General features: G+C 41.3%; 1 protein-coding gene across 6 annotated transcripts in view; it reads right to left on the bottom strand.

Moving 5' to 3' along the window:
• The window catches only part of CD86 (CD86 molecule), a 64,371-nt gene that overhangs the window by 17,216 nt on the left and 24,499 nt on the right, over nucleotides 1–22,656 (bottom strand). For all 6 annotated transcript variants that reach the window (XM_037836671.1, XM_037836689.1, XM_037836708.1 and 3 more), the window contains exon 2: nucleotides 11,813–11,862. In XM_037836671.1, the coding sequence (XP_037692599.1) occupies nucleotides 11,813–11,862 (50 nt within the window). The remainder of the gene's footprint in view (nucleotides 1–11,812; nucleotides 11,863–22,656) is intronic.

Here is a 22,656-nt window from a genome sequence, read left to right as displayed (position 1 = left end):
TCCCAGAGCCACTGAATCTGAATCTGCATTTTAACAAAAGCTCCAGGTGCACACACAAGTTAGAGGGGAGCCACTCTAGTGGCCCTCTGCCTCTGTCCCCAGAGTAGGGCATAAGAGATAATGATAGGAAAAATTTGTGTCTATCCACTCCTCCCCAGACTTTCTCTCCCACACTGGGTGGAAATCACTCTGAAGGCCATCGTGAGTGGAACTGAAAGTATTTCACAACTAACACTCTGTAGCTTTTCACCAACCACTGGCTTCCATGACATCACTCAGAGCTCGGCATGCGGGATCCTGCTAATGCCCTCTCTGACACAAAGGGGAAGATTTAGCCCAAGGTCTGTTTTCTCCGAATTTCGGGACCCACATTGGTGGATAAGCATTGAGAAGAAATCCCTCGCCAGCACTTGGTTAAGAGCAGTGATCTGGGCCTGGTCATGACTGGCTGTTGTGATAATGTCAGGAGCTGGGAGCTCCGGAATCCAGTTTGATACTTCCCTAATCAACTGGAAGAGTTTGTTCCAAAGGATACTTGAGAACTTCCTCAGCAAACTGAATGCCACGCAAAAGCTATAGTCTGCTAATCTTGCCAGACCTCTGACCCCACCTGGGACTCCAGTCTTCCCTGGCCACTATTTCAAATATATGTCTTATATATTCAAGGACCATCTCTTCCTCATGTTACTATATTCATCTTTGCTGATGAATTTTCCTTCTTTTACTACACTTCCTCCAAAGCCTTATCATGCCTCTGATAATTGTAACAAACTCTTCTATGTCCTCGACCTCTTCATCAGATGTTTCCTTTAAGGTTGTACTTGAATTGAAATCTGTTCCTACCCAAAGGGAGCTGCTTACCCTCCAGTCACTGCTTGGGTTCATACTTCAAGGACCTTGAGCAACATCCTCCCTTTTCTGAGTTGCCCCCCATTCTCACTGCTGTTAGCTACTAATCATTTATCACTTCCCCCTTGCTCCCTGAGGATTCTGACATCAGATGCCATGTCTTTCTTTCCAACCTATTATGCCACCAATTTTGGTGATTTCATCATGGATGAGTTCATCAACAACCTCGCTTCAAAATTCTTCATACCTTTCAACTCCAAAGATCTTCATTCACATGCTGTTTTAGCAGCCTGCCTCTCATGACAAAACTCTGAACATTATCACTGAGAACAGCTCTGCCTCCAGAATCTAAACCCCAATGTACCTATCTCTATCCTCAACCTCCTGTTCCTCCAGGTTTCATACTTCTTACTTCCCTACCTCTGTTGTTTGACCTCAAGATCTCGTCCCTATCTAGTCTAGACCCTATAGTACTGCACTTTCCATATAGAACTCTCTAGCTATTGAGCACTTGAAATGTAGCTAGTGTCACTGAGGAACTGAATTTTTGATTTTATTTATTTCAATGAATCTAAATTTAGATAGTAATATGTGGCTAGTGACATCATATTGTACAGCACAGTAATAGCATATCTTTTTAATATTCTATTGCAGCAACTTCAAAAAAACTTGCCCTTTTATTTCTCTGTAGGATTCATCCTGAGAACATCCTACTTTCTACCTACACATCTGTTCTTATAACTGAATGGTTGAGCACTCCTAGAGGAAATGATTTAATTGTGCAGACTGGTGACATTACAAATATTAGTCTCCTACCTTACTGAACTTGGCCTCAGTCCCTGCTCACTGAACTTTCCCTAAATCACAACTGTTACTTCAAACTCATCCCCTCTGCTACTGCTTTTAGTTTCTTTCCCTTAAACTGCCACTTCCACTCTCAGCCTTCCACTAACATCTCTACTAAAACTCCTCTGGCATATGTCATTGGTGACCTTTCACCATTGTCAAATCTGAAGCTCCTTTCAGACCTCATCTTATTTGGCTGCTTTGGCAAATTTAACACTGTTGACCATCTCTCCTTCTTGAAACTCTCTATCCTTTCTCAATCTCTTACCTCCTTTTCAGCGTTCCCTGATCACTCCTTACATGTTGATAATCTCCATTGCCTGTTCTCAGTCCTCTCTCACTCTACACATGCTCCACACTCTCCCTAGTTTTTCTCCTCAACCCCATGGGTTCAATATCCAAATATAAGCTAATAATTTACAGATGCTTATCTCCAGCCCATAATTTTCGGTAGAGTTACAGACACCCATATCCAACTGCTGGCTGGATGCCTCCATTGAGATATGCAACAGATTCTCTCTCCCTCCCCTTTAAGCCTTCCTCTCCTCTATCTCAATGAATGGCTCCCATATGCATGGCTATCAAAAATCCACTGACTCAGCTACAGAAAGTACCCAAGAGATGGTCTGCACAGGTGTGACTGAGGCGATCTATAATTACTACAACCAGGGCTGAACTCCGATATGTTAAGAGAAGGGGTTGGGGTCAGTATAAAGCAAAGAAAAAGGGCAATCAGAAAAAAAGAATTATATATTTATCCAGAAATCTTGGGGACTTTATCTTTTAGGATACTAAAGACAGATTCTCTGTTATAAGGCAGAGATGGTTCTCCAGGAGTTTTGAAGGCTTGGATATTTCTATTAAGACTAGCTTTGCTTTGATTCCATGCTCACCTTGCAACCTATTATATATATCTGATATATATATATGTATACACACACACACACACACACACACACATATATAATATGTGTATATATTGTAGATGTATAATATCTGTATATATTTTATAAAACACCACATACGCTACATAGGAAATATGATCTATTAAAATATATGAAGCATATTAGATTATGTAAAACACCTCAATATGTTTAAAACCCAGTTCCTTTGACGTACATGCCATCAGACTATACCACCCATGACCCCTCATTGCTGTCGTTATCCATCCTCCTCCTAGGCGACCTCCTGATTTACTGAAGACTTCAACATCTGGCTTGCTGCTGTCATCTTTTCTACCGCTGCCCTTGTCATTATTCTAGGTGATTTCAACATTCCTGTACACAATACCCTGGCTCTCACTCTCTTGTCCCCCTCCTCTCCAGTGATCTTGTCTCCTACTCTGACCCAGCCATCTCCTCTCTGGACCAGCCCCCAGGCCCTACTGTTACCATCAAACCCCCTCAAAGCTTTCAGTTTCAAGCATCTCACCTTGTGGCCACCATTGCCTGTCTTTTCATTTCATTCCTTCTACTACCACCTCGCCATCAATTCTTCTGTCCCCCTGGGATATCTTCTGAGTCGCAACATTTCTCATCATATCTGCAGGTCCTACACTAGGCCAAGCCACCACAATGTATTGATTCAACAATTGCAATTGCCTCCCAACTGATTTCCCTGCTTCCATTCTTGCCACCAATCTAGTTCCTCAATACCCCAAATAATCCTTTTAAAAATATATCTTAATTCCAGTTTCAGTGGGCCTTTTAAAACAGGTCTTGAAGTTTCTGCCCAGTTCAGTCATAAAAAGTAAGTCTGTCTCCCTAGTTATTGTTGATCTTGAAACAAAGATGACAAAACTGCTTGCTCATAAACAAACCACACATACATAATATAACAGATATGACATATATATCTGATCATGTATTTTCCCTGTTCCAAAGCCTCCAATTCATTTCCATCACACGGAGAACTATATCCTGAGTCCTTCCCATAGCCTATGACGCCTCATGTAATCTGGTCCGTGTTACCTGTCAGGCTTCTTTCCCTCACCTCTGCCCAGCCACACTGGCTTCCTTTCTGTTCCCCCAATAGGTCAGGTGCATTCTACCTCAGGGCCTTTTCTCACATTTTTTCCTCTGCTTGGAAGGCACTTCCTCCAGATATTCTCACGATTGCTCCTTCACTTCTTGGAGAGCCCTGATCAAATGCTACCTCTCAGGGAGCTTTCCCTGACCACCCTATTGAAGATAGCATCCTCATCACTCTCTATCCCTTACCATAACTTATTTTTGATCATAGTACTTATCATGACCTCACATTATGAGGTATGCTTGGTTATTATCTGTCTCTCTCACTAGACTATAAGATCCTTGAGAGTAGGGGTTTTGTCTCTTAACTGTGGCATTCCCAGTACCTACAGCTGTTCCTTAAATACTCATTTAGTGCTTGGTAAATATCTGTGGAAGAAATGAATGAAATAATCTCAATAATTAGAGAGGTGTAAATTAAAGCATCAATGAGATGCCCCCCCCTTTTTTTTTTGCCCATCAGATTGGCAAATATTAAAAACTATTGGTGATACTCAATATCTGTGAGAGCCAGGCTTCCTGGGCTTGCATGAGTCAGATTACAGCAGCCTCACAGAGTCTGTTGCTCTATGATAGGCTGTCACTAAAGGTGCTGCCTCATTTTCCGGGCAGGGTCACTGAATATAGTTATGCAGGTTTTTCACTACCCAAACCAACTCTATTAACAAGGCTATGCTTTTGGTGAGGGTGTATGGGCAAAGGAAGGGGTGGTCTTTTCTAATTTGTACAAAGGCTTCAGTTTGGCTACTGGGGAGCTGATGATCACTTAAACCTGCAGGATTTTGGCATGACACCAGGGAGGGAAGGGGGCCCAAATAATGTCAGTGATTAAATTTCCCTCCAGCCCGACAGATTGGGGCTCAAGTTGGGTTTAATTAGATTATAATAAAATGTAACACAGATATTTAGCATCTGAGTTTCAGGCATAGAAACAGGATGAAGGAAATGAATAAAATACAACCACTTTGTGACTAAATAAATACAAATGAATTAAATTTACCATATGCAAACAAATCTCACACTACATTAAACACCAGAACTTAAAGGAATCCTGCTTTCAGGTACAAATATGTATAGATCAAAAGTAAAAGGCTGAGTGAAGAAGATACATTCATCACATACACGTTCAAGGAAACCAGAGTTAACAGGTATATTTAATGGGGTAAAATTTGAAATGAAATGAAGTCATGGTATAAATATAAAACGTAAAATATGTAAAAATATCAGAGCAACCAAATATACAAAGAAAAAATAGATAATAAGGGTGCAATTTCTCTTTATAGAAATAGTCTAGCTAATAACTGAAAAGAACAATTGAATGAGAACATCACCATTTTGCAACCCTCATCAGTCAAGGGATCTGGAACCTGAGCATCAATGGCTGCTCACATCAAAAAACAAGAGACAAGCTGGCACTATGTGCTTCCTATGGAAGAACACAGCACCACCTCTGAAGGGATCATCAAGCAATATATTTGTTTTCAGCAGTTTTTCTGTATCTGTGTTTTATTTTACAATTATAATTTTTTAAAATAGAAAAATTGGTAAAATTTCAGGAGAAATTGACAAAAATTGTCATAGAAGGCAACTATAAAGATCTGAAAAACACACTTAAGGGGTCAGCTAAAAGCCTTGGGTCAATTAGGTAGTATAAGTTCATTCTTCAAGGCATCACTTCTACTTCAAACACATAGAAACACTGGTGTGTTGGTTTGGATGTGTTATGTCCCCCAAAACACCATTATCTTTGATGCAATCTTGTATGGGTAGATGTATTAGTGTTGATTAGACTGTAATTCTCTGATTGAGTGTTTCCATGGAGATGTGACCCACCCAACTGTAGGTGATAACTCTGATTAGATAATTTCCATGGCGGTGTGGCCCCACCCATTCAGCGTGGGCCTTGATTAGTTCACTGGAGCCCTATAATAGCTCAAACAGAAGGAGTGAGCTTGCTACAGCCAAAAGGGACAATTTGAAGAACACAAAGACGCTGAGAGAGGAGCTGCAAATGAGAGACAGTTTGAAGATGGCTGTTGAAAGCAGACTTTTGCTCCAGAGAAGTTAAGAGAGGACACATGCCCCAAGAGCAACTAAGAGTGTCATTTTTGAGGAGCTGAAGCCTAGGGAGGAATGTCCTGGGAGAAAGCCATTTTGAAACCAGAACTCCGGAGCAGATGCCAGCCATGTGCCTTACCAGCTAACAGAGGTTTTCCGGAAGCCATTGGCCATCCTCCAGCGAAGGTACCCAATTGTTGATGCGTTACCTGGACACTTTGTGGCCTTAAGATGGTAACTGTGTAACCAAATAAACCCCCTTTATAAAAGCCAATCCATCTCTGGTATTTTGTATTCCTGTAGCATTAGCAAACTAGAACAACTGGGTAAAATCAAAAAGGGGGAAATTAAAGGACATAGATGGATTTAGAAACAAGATAGTCTTTTCTGTGAGTAAGTAATGGAACACAAACATCATGCAAAGAATGGGGGTTAAAGCCTTGAGCCCCTGGCCTTCAGGTCTGAAAGCAGGCAGAGGAAGTCAGAGCTCAGCTCCAGCAGGGGTGGGGAAGTAGGAGGAAATGAGAATGAAAAGTGCCCCTTGAGAAATATGAGAAAAGAATAATGCCTAAAACCTGGGGCTAGGACATGATTCTTAAATTAGTGAAAAAAATACTGAAAAAAAAAAAAAAAACCCCCAGAAAAGCTATTGCCAGCTTCTGCCTGGGCTATGATGTATACGCCATTGCTTGCCAAGACACAGGAGGACACCATCATGGTCCAATGATTAGAAACAACTCAAGCACCCACTAGCTTGGTATCTACCACATATATCACTATGGGGGTAGGGAGCTTAATCACAACAAGATCTGGTTTTGATGTGGGAGCTTAAAAGGCTAAGTAGAGGTAGCTACAAAACTATTAGATAGGGAGCAGCAGAGAAAAGTGAACGTGGAGAAGGAGAGAAACCATTCAAAATGAGGCTACAAAACAAAATACCAGGCACATGGAAAATAGGCAAGAAATTTCAATAATTTGTAGATAAATTTACTCTGCCTCACCATAAAAGATTTTAAAACACATACATAGGAACTTCAAAAAGATATTTGAAGAAATACTTACTTTATTGAATATAAAAATATTTAAAAATACATAAACATAAAAACAGAGAAAATATAACAATATGTTTATGAATGTGTTTGAAATTTTGGAAATTAAAACCAGTGATAAAAAAAAAAAAAACAAATATGTGCAATAAAGTCACAAAGAGAGAATTATGAGTTGGAAGATAACACTGAGAAATTTTTCCAGAAGGCAGCACTAAAAGCGAAAGAAATAAAAATGTGGAAGAGCAGATTAAAAGTCACAAAGAATTACTCTAAGAGATTCTAGTAGTTTCCAGAAGCGAATGGAGGGAACGGTGAATAAGCAATATTTGAAAAGACAGGACTGGTGGTTTGATGGGTTGAGCCCTCTACCACAGGTTTTACCCTTGGGAAGACGGTTGCTGCAAAGGAGAGGCTAGGCCTCCCTATGGTTGTGCCTAAGAGCCTCCTCCCGAATGCCTCTTTGTTGCTCAGATGTGGCCCTGTCTCTCTAGCTAAGCCAACTTGAAAGGTGAAATCACTGCCCTCCCCCCTATGTGGGATCAGACACCCAGGGGAGTGAATCTCCCTGGCAACGTGGAATATGACTCCCGGGGAGGAATGTAGACCTGGCATCGTGGGACGGAGAACATCTTCTTGACCAAAAGGGGGATGTGAAAGGAAATGAAATAAGCTTCAGTGGCAGAGAGAATCCAAAAGGAGCTGAGAGGTCACTCTGGTGGGCACTCTTACGCACACTTTAGACAACCCTTTTTAGGTTCTAAAGAATTGGGGTAGCTGGTGGTGGATACCTGAAACTATCAAACTACAACCCAGAACCCATGAATCTCAAAGACAGTTGTATAAAAATGTAGCTTATGAGGGGTGACAAGGGGATTGGGAAAGCCATAAGGACCACACTCCACTTTGTCTAGTTTATGGATGGATGAGTAGAAAAATAGGGGAAGGAAACAAACAGACAAAGGTACCCAGTGTTCTTTTTTACTTCAATTGCTCCTTTTCACTCTAATTATTATTCTTGTTATTCTTGTGTGTGTGCTAATGAAGGTGACAGGGATTGATTTGGGTGATGAATGTACAACTATGTAATGGTACTGTGAACAACCGAAAGTACGATTTGTTATGTATGACTCCGTGGTATATGAATATATCTCAATAAAATGAAGATTAAAAAAAACTAACAAACAAACAAACAACAACAATAACAAAAAAAAAAAAAAAAAAAAAAAAAGAAAAGACAAGAGCAGAGTATCTCCAGAATTGAAGAAAGGCATGAGTACTGGGATCAAAAGTTCATTTTAAGTGCCAAGTAAGATAAATAAAATCCACATTCAGAAACTTTGAGGTGATGCTGATAAACAAAGTATTTAAAAAATGTGTTTTTACAAACATACCATGAAAAAAAGATTACCTATAAAACAATGACAATCAGACTGACAGCAACCATAAACCAAAGAAGACAATGAGAGAATATCTTCCAAATGAATAAGATGCAAAAAAGACAAATAAAGCCAATTATAGTATTTTGATTCTGTGAACTAGCATAAAAATGAAGAGCATTTAGAAATGTGGGAAAGTTTTACAAAACAATATTGAATAAAACATATAGGAGATTGCATAGATATTTTGATCACAACTATACATAAACTATTTTACTCTCTTGCCTGTTTCTTTGTAGTAAGGACCAGAAAGTGACTTTTAAAGGGGGCAGGGCAGAACGAGTTAGGCACTTTTGAATAGAAACATCTGCAGTGAGAGAGAACGAAAGAAATAGTGAAAATGAAACCATGAGTGGATCAATAACCTAGGAGAGTGTTAACGGTGTTTGTATCTGAGGCTCTGGTCCTGGCTCTCAGTCCTGGTAATGGAAGAGGGGTCACCCCTGTGGAATAGCTCAGCTCTAGAGGTGTATTCTAGGCTATAAAGAAAGAACTACCAGTGTGTTTGTTTAAATAAATTTCAACCATATTGACCAAAATCCAAGTTTTCATATTCAGGAAATGATATTAAGATCCTTTCTTACAAAGGAAGGATAAACCACAGCTTCTCAAACTCTTGCTCCTCCCCAAAGGACTCCTCCTGTCTTTGCAGACTCTCCGTTCCCTCCCAATTTCACGCTTGCTCCCCAACAACCCTATGCTCATCTTATTTAGCGAGCATCTTCCATTAAATTCACTTATCTGACAGTCCATTCACTCTGGCACCTACGTTCTATGAAAATTATCAACTAATTTGGGGATAAGATACTCCCTAATGAATAATACACACGTATGTCAAGAAGACCCTGAAGCTGGCTTAACACAAAGCAATACTCCAATGCCCAGCTATCAGGCTCCACGACAATTTTGGGAAACAATAGGTCTGAACTGTCTATTTACCTCCAGGTGGTGAGTTTAGTGACTATTATAACAGCAACAGGAAATGGAAGCCAAAATTAACTATATAAACATAATCCCCATGTAAATCTTAAGGTAAAGAAAGACACCCGACTAAGCCAAAATTAACTATATAAACATAATCCCCATGTAAATCTGAAGGTGAAGAAAGAACCCCAACTACTGCTCTGGGTACAATGATTGAACCAGAGGTACAGTTCAAGAGAAATGAGAAGTCCTAGGACCCAGAGAACCCTCAGGCAAAAAGGGAACAACATTCAAAAGTCAAACTGAATGGATACTTCCTCCTGATGTATGAGCTACCGATTTTCCAAGAACCATTCCAGTCTTAAAGCACGGTAGAAGAGCCAGAATAGCAGCAAATCGAAGTTGACAGAGCTGCCTCTGCAAGTAGCACTCAGAAAAATTCCTTTAGTTTTATAAACACAAAGCACGATTGTAATCTAATTCCGCAAGGCCACAGCTGCCCTCCCACTCTTTTCAGTCAAACTATCATCCAATTTTAGGCTCAAGAGCTGTGGCAGGAAACTACAATGTCTAATTTCTGTGACTAAGGGGAGGACACAAAAGATACCGGGAGAAAGCGAGAGAGAGAGACTTGTTTCACTCTATTGTTTCATCTGCCCTCAAATGAATTGTTCAGTCCTGTGTTTTTGCTGTGGACTATCTGGGCCAATTGCATTTCCTTTCTCCCTAGTCACCAGCCTGGTAAGCAGGCCTGTGCCCTGAGAAGAAAGATAACTAGAACTCTAACTGACCCTTTTCATTCTTTAAAAAAGAATAGCATCTGTTTCTGTGTGTGTGAGAGTGTATGTGTGTGTGTGTGTGTGTGTGTGTGTGTGTGTGTTTAGATAGTGCATGATGCATTGGCAATGTTTTTTCTACTCATGTGCCGCCATCTTCTTATCCCAATTTTAATTTGTACTGCCAAAAATATAATTGTTTATTCTTTCACCCCCATAAAACATAAATAGTGACCATTTGGGGGAGTTACTTTCAAGGTTTCAGTATTGATAACTCTCTTTACAGGAGCTAAGAACTTTCCAAGCAGTTTCAAAGGCAAGGCAAGGGCAAAAGTGACACTTGGACCTAGTTTTGACAGAATTTCTCAGTTCTACTTTCTCATTTCCAGTGTGCAGAGTTGGAGAGTTTGGGGGAAAATGGTGTCTCAATTCAGACTTGTCTGAAAATTTGTTCCCAGGGCATTTTTCTTTTTCTTCTCCCAGGTTATAGGAATGCATCTATGGCCTCACACTTGTGGATTCAACAAGTTCCTAGGTTCTGAGCAAAAAGGCCTGTCCCAGCCAGCGCTGTTCTGAGGAAGCATCTCCCCCTTCCCCGTGACAGCAGGCGGACAGGGGCCTCTGTGGGATGATCTGGGGGAGGTGTCCCGTGGTCGGCTTGGTTGGTTGGGGTGGCCTGCGCACTGCTGTAGCCAAACTGCAGGCTCAGTTCGCCTTCCTTGTCTGCCACCACCTGGACCAGGGCCGCTTCCTCTCCAAGCTGAGAGTGAGGAAAAGGAGCAGCAGGAAGGGGTGGGCCAGGGGAAACTGAAAGGCGCAGAGTCATGGGATGCGTGGTGGGGACCTCGGGCAACGCCATTTTACAGATGATGAAACTGAAACTCAGAGAGGAGCCACAAACAGGGAAGATCCAAGTTTTGTGAGGCCTGAAGCTTATAAAATTTGGGGGGAAGTTTAAGAAAAAGAAGACAAAGTTACAAATACAAAATGGCGTAGCCACAACAACGGAGGATGTATGTGATGGAGGGGAAAGTCCCTGTGAAAAGAGGTAAGTAAGCTTAACTTATTGTGGTTAAAATATTTTACTTATGCAAATTTTACCACAGCCTATGACATACACTGCTAGGGCCCCTCAAGGGGTCGTAGAAGGGGCTTTGGGAAGGACCTGTGCAAGCTGGGGAGCCTGAAGTTAAAGCTTCTCAGTATATCTGCTGACATGACTAGCTGAAAGTCACTGAAGACTGAAGTAGGTAGTGGCAGAGCTGGAGCTCTTGATCCTCCCAGTTAGCTGTGGCAACTACAGTCTGCACTGCGAGCGTAAGTTGGTAGAGAAGGTAAGGTAAGTGGAGAGGGAGAGGGAAAACAGGGCATGTGCAGACCAATGCTCCCTAATGAAAGGAGATCTTTGGAAGCCCGTCCTCTGTTTCCAAAGAAATGGAGAAAGAGAAGCCCAGAAGGCAGGATATGTGGAGGAAAAGGGTTAAGCCTCAGTGGCATCAGTCCAGGAAGTTTCCCCTGGCTCTCTGGGCACTGCTAGACAGACCACTGCCTCCCCTGCTCTGTGCACATCCAGCACCCCAGGTGTGAGTAGGCCAAGGAGCAGTAGGCACACACGGGGTGGGCTTTCGTCCCAGGTTGGCCCTGCCTGCCATCCGCTGAGACATCTGCTCTCGGGCACAATGCTTTCTTCTTCTCCAGGAAAGCCTTTTTGCATGTGGTATTGTGCAACCCTGGGTAGACAGTGAGTAAAACCCACCAAGTCTCAGGCCAAGACTTGCAGTGTTCAGACTCACCAGGAGTCAGTGGAGGGATTCTGGGGCCTTAGAAAGCCAAAGAGTTCTTACCCGAGAGCAGGAGGGCCATCACAAGGAGAGTGCTATTCAGTCCCATGGTGCTAGAGTTAAGAAAGAAAAGATAAAACTTGATTAGATGAAACCGAAAACCAGTCTTCACCAAAACATGACAAGAGGAGTTTGGGATTCACTTAGGTTTACGGATGTGGCAGACAATACCACATGCTCATCACACCCATTTCCTTTTCCTCCCAGCCCCACGGATGGACCATGTTTTCTAGCCTCCTCTGCAATTAGACAGGGCACGTGACTGGGTTCCAATCCATGGGATGGGGGCAGAGAGAAGGACGTTACTTCTGGCCCGGAAAAATTCCTCCCTCTCCTTCCTCCCCTGCTTTCTTGGAGACAGAGGATCCAGAAGAGTCCAAGGGCCTAGAAGATGACAAAGCCCCATTACGGAAGGCACCTGGTTCGCTGAATAAATTAATAAAACAGACTGCTCCACCCCTCGCTGATCCACCTCAGACTGTAACATGACCAAAAACTAAACTTTTGTTTTGTTCAGCCATTGAGATTTGGGGCGCTGTCTTCTTCAGCTGCTCCCATTATTATCTTGGCCAATACAATAGGTATGAGAGGGCAAATGGAGTGGATGCTTAGAAACCAACCGTCCTTTGGTTTGCTTCTTAAAGTTTTGGTTCTCAAACTTTAATGTGCATAAGAGTCACCTGGTGGGCATGGTAAATGTTTCCTGGTCCCCATCCCCCGAGATCCTGATTTAGAAGGTTGGGATGGAATTTTTATTTCTAATAAGCTCACAGTTGCTGCTGCTGCTGCTAACAGATCAAGAACCACTAGGCTCGAGTATTCACTTAATCTGCCTGACGGAACCAGAAAATGACATGCTTAGCATCTTCATCTCTATCCTCTCTCTTACTCTCTCTCCCTCCCTCATCTCTACCCACTCGCCACAACTCATAACAAAAGGATGTAGAATTTCTTATAGGAAAGCATTTATTAAAGAAAGATGATCAACATTATAAATGGGTGAAAAAGTCAGCCAAAGTCATGCATATAAAACAAAGCCAGGTACAAGGCCAATATGAAGGCTCACAATAGAAATCTGCTCACCTGGTATAAGGCTGGTCACCAGTTGGGCCAGTAGCTTATAATAGCAAAATGTGAAAAGGGAACCTGATCAGTGAATTAATCTATGGGTCTGTCCATAAGATACAAACAAAGCAATGCTCAGGAGAAGACGCGCAACTATTTCTGAGAACAGAAAGGAATTTCTTCATTTGGGGTTTGGGGAAATGGTTTCTCTAGTAGCCATCCCTGATCCCTTTGGGCTGTGCTAGACACCCTTCTTCTATGCTCCTATAGGACCCAGTACAGGGTATTGGGCTAAACGCATCTGTTACGTTTCTCCCCTTCTGGACTATAATCTCTATTTTTTTCTAAATTAAATATTTTTAAATAGATCATACCAGCTCATGGCACTAAATTTAAAAGGTAAAGGAGATAAATACTGGAAAGCAAGTCTGTCTCCCAATTCTATTCCCTAGTGATCTAATTCTCCTCCATAGATGTAACTAGCAGTGGGCATTGCTATTTGTCACCAGTTTCTTGCCTCTACTTGCAGTTATTCTAGGCAAAGCAAAATAAAAGAATTTTAAAATTAAAAAATGCACCCATATTCTTATTATTTTTAAACATCAATGGAAGCATACTATACATACTGTTTTGCATACTTACCACCATCTTGGCGATAGTTCAGTATCAGCACATAATGTATATCCTCATTCTAACAGCTGCATATTATTCTATTGTACAGATGACAATAATTTATTTTACCACTCTGTTGATGGACATTTAGGTTGTTTCCAATCTTTTGCTGAAATGAATAATCTTGAACATGTGTCATATCACATGTGTTTGAGGAGGCAATATTCCTAGAAGTAAAATTGCTTGACCAATGGGTCAAAGGGTATTTGCAAGTTTAACTTTCACAGATATTGACAAATTGCTCTCCCCTAAGATCATATCAGTTTATACTCCACCAACAAAATATAAGAGTGCTTATTTTTGGACACCTTTTGCCAACATAGTTGATTATCCAATTTGTGATTTTTGCCAATAGGAAAGGTGAAAATAGCATCTCATTGTAATATTAAAATAAATTTCCCTTGTTATGAATGAGTACAAGCATCTTTTCAAAAATATAAAAGATAGTATTTCTTGTTCTATATACATTCTGTACATCTAATTTGCTCGTTTTAGTTTGTGATGTTTCTCTTTTTTATTTTTCTTATTGATTTGTAAGAGCCAATATATATATATATATATATATATATATATATATAGAGAGAGAGAGAGAGAGAGAGAGAGAGAGAGAGAGGAAATCAGCACTTTGTGACAGGTTGTAAATACATTCGGTAATATATTTCAATAGGTAATTTCAATACGTTTCAGAGTATGCATATCATCAGTTGGGCCAAACCTCTCACCATTCAAGGATAGAGCCTGGGAACAGAGCAATTCCCATGTGCTTTTTCATAGTAAATCACCATCCATATCCTATTTATTGTAGAATATGAGAACTGGAAGTGCCTTGAGTGTGAACTCCCACCTAATATAGAAATCTCCCTTTGTTTACAAGCCAGAAATCAGTATGCTTGACTCAACCAAAGACAATATTTTCTTCTGATTTGCGTTTTTGGGCGGTGTGTCAAACAGGCACATAATCAAATTGTATTTTGCTATAAATTTAACAAATCACCTTTGAGTCAAGTAATTATATAAAATTAGTATGGCCCTTGGACAAATGGTCTCTGTAATTTCACACAGTGGTGAAGAATGCCGATTTGGATGTAGAGCTCATGGGTTCAAATCCCAGCTCTGCACTTACTAGCTATGAAACCTTGGGCAAGTTACCTGACTTTCCTGTGCCTCACTCTCCTCATCTGTAAAATGGGGATAATAAAATTTACCTACTTCAGGTTCTTGTGAACATCCAATGAGGTCAATACAGCCTGATTCCTGGCACATGGTGTTAACATCCCTGACAGATAATCAACCACCCTTTTCCGAAATATCCCTAGTGACGGGGCACTTACGATCTCACAAGGAAGTCAATACCATTTTTTACTTCTCTATTTAGAAACTCTTTCCTACCCTTGCATTAGAAGCTACTTCACCTTAACTTCCTGTAATTGGTGCTGGTTTTGTCCTCTGGAACTACCAAGTGAGTGCAACCACTTTCTGTCCATGCCCTCTGAGGATCTGAGGATAGCAATCACATCCTTCCTGAACATCCTGGCTGAGCAGCTCCAGTCCTTCTAGTAAACGTCACAGCCCACCATCCTGGACAATACTTTAGAAACTTCTAGCTTGTAAACGATTCTCTTAAAATATGGCGTACAAAATGCTCAAGATTGACATGATCCTCTTTTATGAAATGTAACACCCTATGTGAAGAATTCTCTCTCAGCTCCAGCCATGGTGTGTGGTGGGGGTGGGGGTGGTGAGGAAGCTTCTCCAGTGTTGCTGGCTCTGGAGAGAAGCAGAAATGGCACTGCTCCCTCAGGAACGAGCCCCCAGCCACAACTGCAAGACACTGCTCTCTCTAGAATGTTCGTCAAGTGGAAACCCTTGCGTTGGCAGGGAGAGAGCAAAAAGGGGAATGGAAGAGGAAAGAACCTAAGAATTTGTGGGGGGATTCTCTGAGAGGCGATTTCTGTCAGCTGTGAGCAGAGTAAGGGCTGTCAGGTGGGTGAACTGGAGACCTTTTAGAGGTTTAGAAACTGAAGAAGGGTAACCGCCATGGATGGGGCTCTATTCTCCACTTTCATCTACTTTGTATGCCTGGAAAATCACAAGACACGAGTAAGGACCAGCAGAACGTCATTCCTCTCACCATGGTGGGATGGTGTCCCCCATGTCACAGATGAAGAAATGGAGTCTCAGCGAGTTTAAGGAACTTACCCCAGGTCACCTAGCTAGTAAACAAAAGAGTTGAAATTTAAATCCATGCATCCTCACAGTGTTCTCTTTAGTATTTTAGTGTAGCTCCGTTAAAAATTACAGCCAGTTTCAACTGGGAACAAGCAGAAAAGATTCTAATTCTACCCTTTCTGTGTAAGCGGAGAGCAGCACATCCCCAGGGCCAGGTACAGTGGTAACTCCTGGAATCAAAGTGGGGCACACTCAGGGAGATAGGGTGGGATGAATGTGGGAGAGGCCCACAATGCCCCTGTCAGAAGAGTCTTTTTCCTGAGCTGCCATTCATTCTACAAATACTGCTTGGGCACTTCCCATGTGTCAGGCGGAGAGAGCACTTCTCTGCCTAACCCTGGAGGTATCAGTTTCTAGAGTGGGCTTAGCCTCAGGTGCACAGAATGGCATTTCATCTCAACCAAACCTAGGTGAGCTCTGGGACATGTGAGCATTTGAGCAAAAAGAGAGGGGGTGAATAGGGATATTATTTGAGGATCAAGTCTGAAAAGAGCACATGGGATGTACTACAGGTAAAAGGCAGTATGAAGGGGTATGGGCGGCCAGAAATGGGGTGGGGAGGTGAATGTAGAGCTCTCAAGACAGTGAGAGAAGGTTTCAAGGTGGAGGTTGGAGAGCAACAAAGAAAAATGTTCCCTACTTCACAACTTTGTCTAGAATTTTAATGGTACTTAAGGTGCCAGGAAAAATGCTGTTAAGTTTGCTGGTGTCTGAGGAAGGTTATTCATTGAAAGTCTCTTTGGCAAACATTTATTGAATTTACACAGTGTCAGGCTTGTTCTCTAGGTTGTCAGAGATATAAAGATGTGTAGGCCTTGGTCCCTCATCCAATGCTAAAGGGAAAGATAGTAAAGGTCCACAAATAACTACAATTCAAGTTGCAGGACCACTGTGGAAGGTGGTGCTTAAAAAAAAACAATAAGATCCAAGCAAAGCAGAAGACACCACAATCTCCGTGAAGGAAGGGCTGGGTCTGCCTCAGTCCAGCACTTGGATCCCAGCCCAATGCCTTCTGCCAGCTCACACTTGTTCAGCGATTGCAGGACAGGCACTCCCAGCTGGGTGAGGCAAGAGTTGAGGTCTAGGAGGAGGACAAGCTGCCTGGGAGTGACATCGTGCACTGAATTACTTCTCAGAGCACCAGAACCTGCAGCTGTATTTTTAGAGAAGCTACTATTACCCTTGAGGTACTGGTTGGAAGGGGGAATGCTCATTTCCTTTTTTTATAAGGTTTCTGAACTGCAAAATAAGAAAGTTGACTGTATATCTGAATTTTAACAAGGTTTCTGACAGAGTATCTCCTGATATTCTTGAGGGCAATGTGGAAAAACAAGGGATCAATATTAACACAGTTACTTGCCTGAAAAGCTGTTCCGTAAGTGTTCATTCTTCCATTCTTTCATCTGTTTTATAAATATTAATTGAGTCAGGCTGTGCTAGGTGCTGGGAATGTAATAATGGTCAAACCCAGAAACAGTTCCTCTTCATGTGGTTTCTTACAGTTTAGTGGAAGAGCAAGATAATAATCAAATAAATGTAAAATTATTTCAAAAGCCTATAATAGATGCAGCCTAAACTGAGATTTGAAGAGTGATGTAGATTAAAGATGGCCACAGATACTTTGCTGCTCCTTCCAAGAAAAGGTAGAGTCTAATTCTCCTCTCCTTGAATCTGGGCTGACCCTAGTGACTTGTTTGACCAATAGAATGTAGTAGAAGGGATACTCTGGGACTTTTGATGTTAGCTCATAAGAAGCCTTGCAGCTTCTGGGGCTCTCAGTCCATCATGCCAGAGATGCCACGTGTAGTTGTTTGGGTCAACAGTCATAGCCGAGCCCAGCCTTCCAGCCTTCTCTGCCAAGCTATCAGACATGTGAGTAAAATCTTCGATCTTCCAGATCAGGGGTCACCAAACTATGGCCTGCAGAACAAATCTGGCCCACTGCCTGTTTTTATAAATAAAGTTTTATTGGAGCACAGCCACACCCATTTGAGTACTTATTGTCTATTGTTCACACTATAATGCAGAGTTGAGGACCTGTGACAGAGAACATAATGCCTACAAAGCCAAAAATATTTTCTACCTGGCCCTGTACAGAAAGAGTTGCCAACCCCTGCTATAGATGAGCACTGTCCAATAGAAATATAATGCAGTCACAAATGCAATCTACATATACAGTTTGAAAATTTCTAGTAGCCAAATTAAAATACTAAAAAAAGGTGAAATTTATTTTAATAATAAATTTTATTTAATCCAATATATCTAAAATATTATCATTTCAACATGTAATTAATATAAAAATTATTGAGATATTTTGCATTCTTTTTTTTTTTTTTTGTACGAAACCCTTCAAAACGCTTTATACTTGGTTTTGTTACTCCCACTTTTGGTGCAGCTTGGGAGGCTTCTGATAAGGAAGATGGCAACTGGCTCCAGGCTGTGCTGCCAGAAAAGACTGGCCTAATTTGGTAGTTATTTTGAGAACTTAGAAAGCCTAAAGAGTACTGGTACCCAAGTTTGATTGTGTTTTAATGGACAATGGCTGCATTTTCCCCATGTTAGAAGGATCCTAATGAAAGCACCTATTTTATGAGTTCCTGAGGGTCTAATTACTCAGAATCCCAAGGACAGATATTTATTTCCCTATAAAGTGGGACTTCAGCCTTACTCATTTGCATTGTAGGAGCTGGTATAACTGTGGAATTTTCTTAAGGACTCAAGCTTCCTAGAAAGAATCTATACAGTCAAAAGCTGGGGACAAGCAGATCAAAACAATAAAATTAATTTTTTTGTATTTGCTAATAAAAGCTGTGCTGGAGGATGATCAATCATATAAAATGTCAGGTTTTTTGTTTTTGTTTTTATTGGTTTGGTTTTTTTTTAAACATTTATTGTGTTATTTCCATTTCCCAAAAGCTAAATAAATATCATTGTTATTTTTTGGTTTGTGAAAAATTGTAGAATATAGGGGACCTAGAGATAGACAGAAACTAGTGACAGGGGAACAATAATCTAATAAGAATAGACAAGATTTTGAGGGTAATCTTAATGATATGGGAATGCTCAGGAATGACTATGGTTCATTAATTTTCTTGGTGTATGGTAGGAGCAGATTGGAAGCAATGTAGTTATTTTAAGATATTTGTTTTTTTATTCCTTTGTTTTGTCTTGTTTGAAATGTGTATTTTAAAAATTTTTATTGATAAATAAAGTTTTTTAAAAAAAGAAAAAAATCTGAAGGGTGTTTTATACTTATAGCACATCTCAATTCAGACTAGTTACATTTCAAGGGCTCAGAAGCTACATGTGGGTAGTGGCTACTGAATTGGACAGCACAGATCTAGATAAGCCTATTCACCAGCTTAATGCCAACCAACCTTAGTTGATGTCATGAGGAAAAGAAGAACACCCAGAGCCCTATCCAAATTCCTGACCCACAACATTGTAAGATAGAATAAAATATTTGTTGTTTTAAGCTGCTAAATTTGGGGGCAGTTTGTTATGCTCCGATAGATAAACAAAATTGATTGGAAAAGTGCTGAGTAAAGGGTTGAGGGGGCTAGGAGGGATTCCAGGCAAAGGGAAGAGTATGTGCAAAGGCACTGAGGCAGGAAGGTGCATGAAAGGGAGTGCAAGACGGTCAATGTGACCGAGAGAGGTGGGAGACAAGGCTGGAGTGGCCAGCAGGGTCCAGATCATGCTTGTCTAATGGGTGACTTAAGGATTTTGGTCTTTATTCTGACAGCAGTGTGAGCCACTGAAGGAGTTAAAGCAGAATTTTATAATCAGCTTTATACTTTGAAAAGCTGACTCTGGCTACTCTGTAGCAAATGACTAGTGGGGAAGCCAGAGCAGATGCCAATTGGTTGACTGCTGCAGTAGTTGAGGTAAGAGAAGATGGCTATTTGGTCTAAGGTGATAGCAGCAGAAGTAGAGAGAAGTTGATAGATTCCAGAAATATTTGGCATTAAAATCAACAGGGCATGGTGAAGGATTGAATGTGGGGACTGAAGACAAAGTATTCATTCATTCATTCATTCATTTAACAACTGAGTGCTGGGAATCATTCTTGCTTAACAGATTAATGTCACAGAGAGTACTGTGGAGCTGTGTTTTGTTTTTAACTTTTTCCATTTCACATATTTAGTAAAACTATGAATGAAAGCACAGAAAGCATATTTTTGTTTTCAAATACGCAAATCACATAAAAATGAGCCAGGTAGTTAATAGTTGGTCAGACCAACCTCGTAGTAGCATCACATTCAGTGAGGTCAGTTATACTTGAAAAACACTGACAAATTAGATTTTATCAAGAGAAGAAGCAGCAAGATCCACTAAGGAATAATAAAATTATGTCAAATGAGGAACAGTTAAAAGAATTGGGGATAATGAACCTGGAGAAGAGAAGGTTGCGAGTACATAATGGTCATCTGCAAATATTTAAAGGCCTTGTACTATTGCTGAAGGGCAAGCAGTTCCAAAAATTGGAACTTAGAGGGAGCCAGATTTCAGCTCCAGATGATGAAGAACTTTTAACAGAGCACTCCAACAATGAACTGGACTACTGTGCAAGGAAATGAGCTCCTCATCATCAGAACTGTTCAAACAAAAGTTGGTTAATAATGCAGAGGAGACATTTTAGGAGGGATACTTCAATTGGAGTCACTGTTGAAACATATAACTCCTCTCAGATTCTTATTACATTCCCAGGAAGAAGGAAAAACAAAGGAGGAAACCAGGACTCACTACCTCCCCTGCTCCTCCCAGTAGTTTCATCTTATTTTTTGCATAATACACAGTATGGTAGTTGTAATATGTTTCTGTTTGTGCAGTTAGAGGGTCCCCTTGTTTGTGGAGGGTTTTCTGTGCTGACTGCAAGTGATCCAGGGTTGCAAAAGAGATGGAGAACAGCAAGCAATGCTATAGCTCTGAAGGGTTGTGTGGAGATTGTGATGCTTGAATTGGACTGAGAAAGGTGGGTCAAACTTGGAAGGTCTCAGAACTGTACCCTGGTGACAGGAACAAAGATTTCCAGGCATGCTTGAGAAAGCCAATTTCTGTTAGACAGATGAGGCTTTACCCAGTTTGGGCCCTAATGAAGTACATTCATTCTGATACTCCCAAACACAAGAGCTGTCAGCCTGGACCGCTGCATTGATTAACGGAGTCTTCCTCAGAGTCATCTTCAGAGAACTGCTGCCTTTATTTCACATTAGTAATCACTAGTTTCCTAGAACTCAGTGTGGTGACCAACGGCCTTTGTCCTTGAACGGCTTTGCCTGCTCTAATGATCCTTCCCTTGACAGTGCCATGGAGAGAGAGGTACAAAGAGATAAGGTACAAACCTAGGCATCCATTTAATGTGTCTCAAAGAGCTACTACCTCCTGATGAGTCAGGTTTAAATGCCTCATTGAGTTTAACTGGATAACTATTTTAGCCATCATCTTGATACACACATATGTGCACTTAGATGCACAAGATGCATTTCCTTCCTTCAGTGTTTCCTATTGGTATAATGTTGCTTGACAACTTTCTGGGCCACAATCAAGAATAAAAGCATACATGGGAAAGAGGGAATGGTCAAGGCCTTTTTATAGGACAACAAGAAAACCTGACTGGACTGGAAGAGAGGCTGACTTTGGACAAATAATGGGAAATTAGTTTCTGTGGAGTAGGGCCTGGGAAGTCAGGTAAGGAGTTTATGCTTGATTTGATAGAAAATACGGAGATTTGGTTTAACAGTTTAGGAGCAGAAAAATGATGTAATGAAAGTATTAAGAAAATAAGCCCGTCAATGGCTTGGGGATGGAGGTGAGGGCTGATATGTGGGTAGTCAAGAAAGACAATATTGAAGGTTCACAGACCTGAGGTGAGGAGGTTGGGCCCGTGGGGCTGGGATGCAGAGGAAATGACAAGGAAGAGATGAACATGAGTGATGCCTTGACAAAAACATTAGCACTCCCTGGTGACTGGGTGGACAAAGGAGAGGATTGGCTTTGGGTGTGAGTCACCCATTCCAAGCTGTTTTCTTTGAGCTCCTTTCACCAGCCATGTCCCTTTCTAGCTTAGGCTGGACCACATGTCTAACTAGTTTCCAGCCCCTCCATGGAGCAAATGCCCCTTATCACCAGGCGGTAGAGAATGTTCCTACCCAATCCTTGGCTTCCTTTCATTAGCTATCCTTTATCTCACCCCGTTGGGAGAACAGATACGAGGAGAATAGCGTCAAAGGTGCATACATACAAAGAAGAAATGTCTATGCAGATTCATAAGGAACAAAAGGATGCTTTTATTTACCCTCTAACATTGTAGGTAACTAAAGTATAAAAATTAAGAATCCATTCTTCTCCTGGCCTAGGAAGAAGGAGTTTAGCCTGGGGATAGCATTCAGCCTTTTCGGTCCTCCAGAAGCAAGATTGCGTACAAGACAAATAGCCAGTTCTCCTAGTCATGTCTAAGATCCGATCTTTCTGAGTCAAGGAATACCCCTTTACAAATTATCAATGGGTTTGGCCAAAAAATACCTCAGGGTGAGCATCATGCTGTTTTTCAGGGATCAGAAGGTATCTCCCTGAGTCTGTGCACATCTGAGCAAGAGCTCTGTCTACCAGGGGTGACGCCCAGAGAACCCACCGAAAGGCAGCCATGCCCATCCTGGCCCCTGACAGAGCCTCTTCCTTGTTCTTGCAGAACCAGAGATGATCAAAGAGAAAAAAGTCAACGTTGCAAGGGCACCCTTGGAGGGACGTTTCCCTCCCCCAGTCCCACACACTGGTCCTGCCCTGCAGCTTGGAATTCCCACATTACTCACTGCTTGGGTCAAGACATGTTTTTTTTGAAAACCCCTGTTGAGATGCAAATGTAGTGGGAAGGGAGAAAC

Source organism: Choloepus didactylus, chromosome 1 (assembly GCF_015220235.1).
Source record: "Choloepus didactylus isolate mChoDid1 chromosome 1, mChoDid1.pri, whole genome shotgun sequence".
Lineage (NCBI taxonomy): Eukaryota > Metazoa > Chordata > Mammalia > Pilosa > Megalonychidae > Choloepus > Choloepus didactylus.
This window is presented reverse-complemented; position numbering and strand designations above follow the sequence as displayed.